The sequence below is a fragment of the Grammomys surdaster genome, unplaced genomic scaffold (assembly GCF_004785775.1).
Source record: "Grammomys surdaster isolate TR1022 unplaced genomic scaffold, NIH_TR_1.0 218, whole genome shotgun sequence".
Classification (NCBI taxonomy): Eukaryota; Metazoa; Chordata; class Mammalia; order Rodentia; family Muridae; genus Grammomys; species Grammomys surdaster.
The window spans coordinates 3,518,711-3,521,243 of NW_021604663.1; the positions used below are offsets into that span (position 1 = coordinate 3,518,711).

General features: G+C 49.2%; 1 protein-coding gene across 1 annotated transcript; it reads left to right on the plus strand.

Annotated features, from left to right (window-relative positions):
• The first annotated feature begins 968 nt into the window (after window positions 1–968).
• LOC114625488 (mas-related G-protein coupled receptor member H-like) lies at window positions 969–1,976 on the plus strand. The gene has a single exon (XM_028772759.1). It carries the CDS (start codon window positions 969–971, stop codon window positions 1,974–1,976), a length of 1,008 nt encoding a protein of 335 aa, XP_028628592.1.
• The last annotated feature ends 557 nt before the right edge of the window (window positions 1,977–2,533 follow it).

Sequence of the window (2,533 nt, forward strand, 5' to 3'; positions counted from 1 at the left end):
AAACTATCTTCAGCTGGCAAAAATCATGCACACTGCCAGAGCATGAGACAAGTCACAGTCAGCTGCTGTGGATGACCCGAAGCAGCCCCATATCCCACACCTGGGATCAAAGCAAAAACATATCCACGTGACATAACTGACTTTTTTTCTTTAAAAGATTGCTTACTTATGCATATGAGTACACCATTGCTCTCTTCAGACACTCCAGAAGAGGGCATCGGATCCCATTACAGATGATTGTGAGCCACCATGTGGTTGCCGGGAATTTGAACTCAGGACCTCTGGAAGAGCAGTCAGCACTCTTAACCTCTGAGCCATCTCCCCAGCCTGCTTACCTTATTCTTTAAGACAGGGGGTTTCTCGGTGTGCCTGGAGTTTGATGCTCCAGTGAGACTGGCTGGCCACAGACTCCCTAGGATGTTTCTGTCTCCACTCCCTTGCGCTGGGATTATAGGTACCTGCTACCACGCCCCGATCTCCTTTGGGAATGCTGGCAATCCAAACTTAGATCCCCATGCTGCACAGTTTTCTGAGCTGTGTCCCCAGCCACAGTTTAAATTGTATCAATGTATTGCCATGTATCATTTTAAAACTCCTGTTCCTAATTCTGTCTCCTCATTCTGGTAAGAGCTCTTAGACATAAGAAACATGGAGGGCTTTCCCATACATCCATGAGCAAAACAGAACTGTTGAAGGTGCCGGTAGCTGGGGCAGAGGTCGGGAGTCAGTCCTAGTGTTAGCGGAGGGCATGTGGACGTGTCAGGGGCGTCTACTGGGCAGAGAGCTGACAGGGGAAATGAGCCTGGGCACGAAAACAAGAAGCTAGGGCAGGGGGCTCTGGCTTCCCTCATTCCTCAGTGTGGGAGAGCGCCTCCCCAGTAATACAAAACCATTTTGAGATGCAGAGCACCTGTCACCACCTCCCATTTCTGACCACAGGAGGCCACAGAGAAAGCGATCTCCCTGGGATGGAGCCGTTGGCAACGACCTTGTGTCCTCTGGAATCCACACAATCCACCGGAAATGAAAGCGAAAATGAAACCACCTGGTATTTGGAGTATGTGACTGAATACACTTTTACCTCACTCACTCTGGTCATTTGTTCCCTGGGAATGGCTGGGAATGGCCTTTTGATATGGTTCCTGATCTTCTGTATCAAGAGGAAGCCATACACCATCTACATCCTGCATCTCGCCGTTGCCGACTTCATGGTCCTCCTCTGTTCATCCAGCATTCAGATAGTGAAGATTTTCGAGATCTTCGATTTCACCCTAATGAGCTATATCATCCTCTTCATGATCTTTGGCTACAACATGGGCCTGCACCTCCTCACGGCCATCAGTGTGGAGCGGTGCCTCTCCGTGCTTTACCCAATCTGGTACCATTGCCGACGCCCGAAACACCAGTCGGCTGTGGCCTGTACACTGCTGTGGGCCCTCGCTTTTCTCGTGTCTGGTTTGGAAAGCTTCTTCTGCTCTATGCTAGGGGATCCCCAGTTCCCAGAATGCTTGTATGTGTACATATTCTCCAGTACCTTGACTTTCCTGGTCTTCGTCCCTCTCATGGTCTTCTCTAATTTGATCCTCTTCATCCAAATCTGCTGTAACCTGAAGCCACGTCAGCCGGCCAAACTCTATGTGATCATCGTGGCTACCGTCATCCTGTTTCTCGCCTTTGCCATGCCCGTGAAGTTGTTGTTTCTCATCAGCTACTGTTACTATTCTAATGATGATTCTATAGAGGCAGCCCTCCTCTACCTAGACCTGGTGTCCAATATAAACTGCAGTGTCAACCCAATTGTCTACTTTGTGGTAGGCAGTCTGAGGAGGAAGAGGAGTAGGAAGTCCATAAAAGAAGCACTGCAGAAAGTCTTCGAGGAAAAGCCAGTGGTGGCCTCGAGGGAGAATGTGACACACTTCTCCCTGCCTTCATGTCCTTCTGCTAGGACATCCCCATCCCCAAGGAAGGATGCCTGATGTTATCCCCTATGGGAACATAACACTGTTATGTAACCACTTTTCTCTGTTCTCAACTGGTGGCTCGCTGAGATTGAAGTCCTTCATTCCTCCTGGAAATAAATGACAAGGCACACTGAGCACATGGCACGCTTGCCCACTGAGGGCTTAACAGGAGCTAGTACTTTTCTCCAGTCCTGGGGATTGGATCTGGGCTCTCATATGTGCTAGGCTCGTACTCTAGCCCAGAGACCTGTCTTCCCAGCACTAAGCTCTGCGTGTCCCAAACACTATCATCTTCCACTGTTGTCAATCCACTGTCACAGATAGAAGTAAGAGCCTAGAAAGGTTATAAGATATAGGTGGTGCTGAGCCAGACTGCAACCTAAGGAGTCGGCCCTTCAAATCCACCCTTGAGACCGTAAGACCCAGCGCAGTCTTTGAGAGGTACTATAAACTGTGTATACTGTTGTTATCAATACTTCTCAAGTTCCTCTCCCTTGACCTCCTCTGTCCTGTGCTTTGGATGCGTCAGAGGGAAACATGTTAGTCCATATAGGGGACATCCATGTTCTCTT

Excerpts from the sequence above, each read along its gene's own strand:
- LOC114625488 (XM_028772759.1), top strand. The coding sequence starts at position 969 with ATGGAGCCGTTGGCAACGACCTTGTGTCCTCTGGAATCCACACAATCC.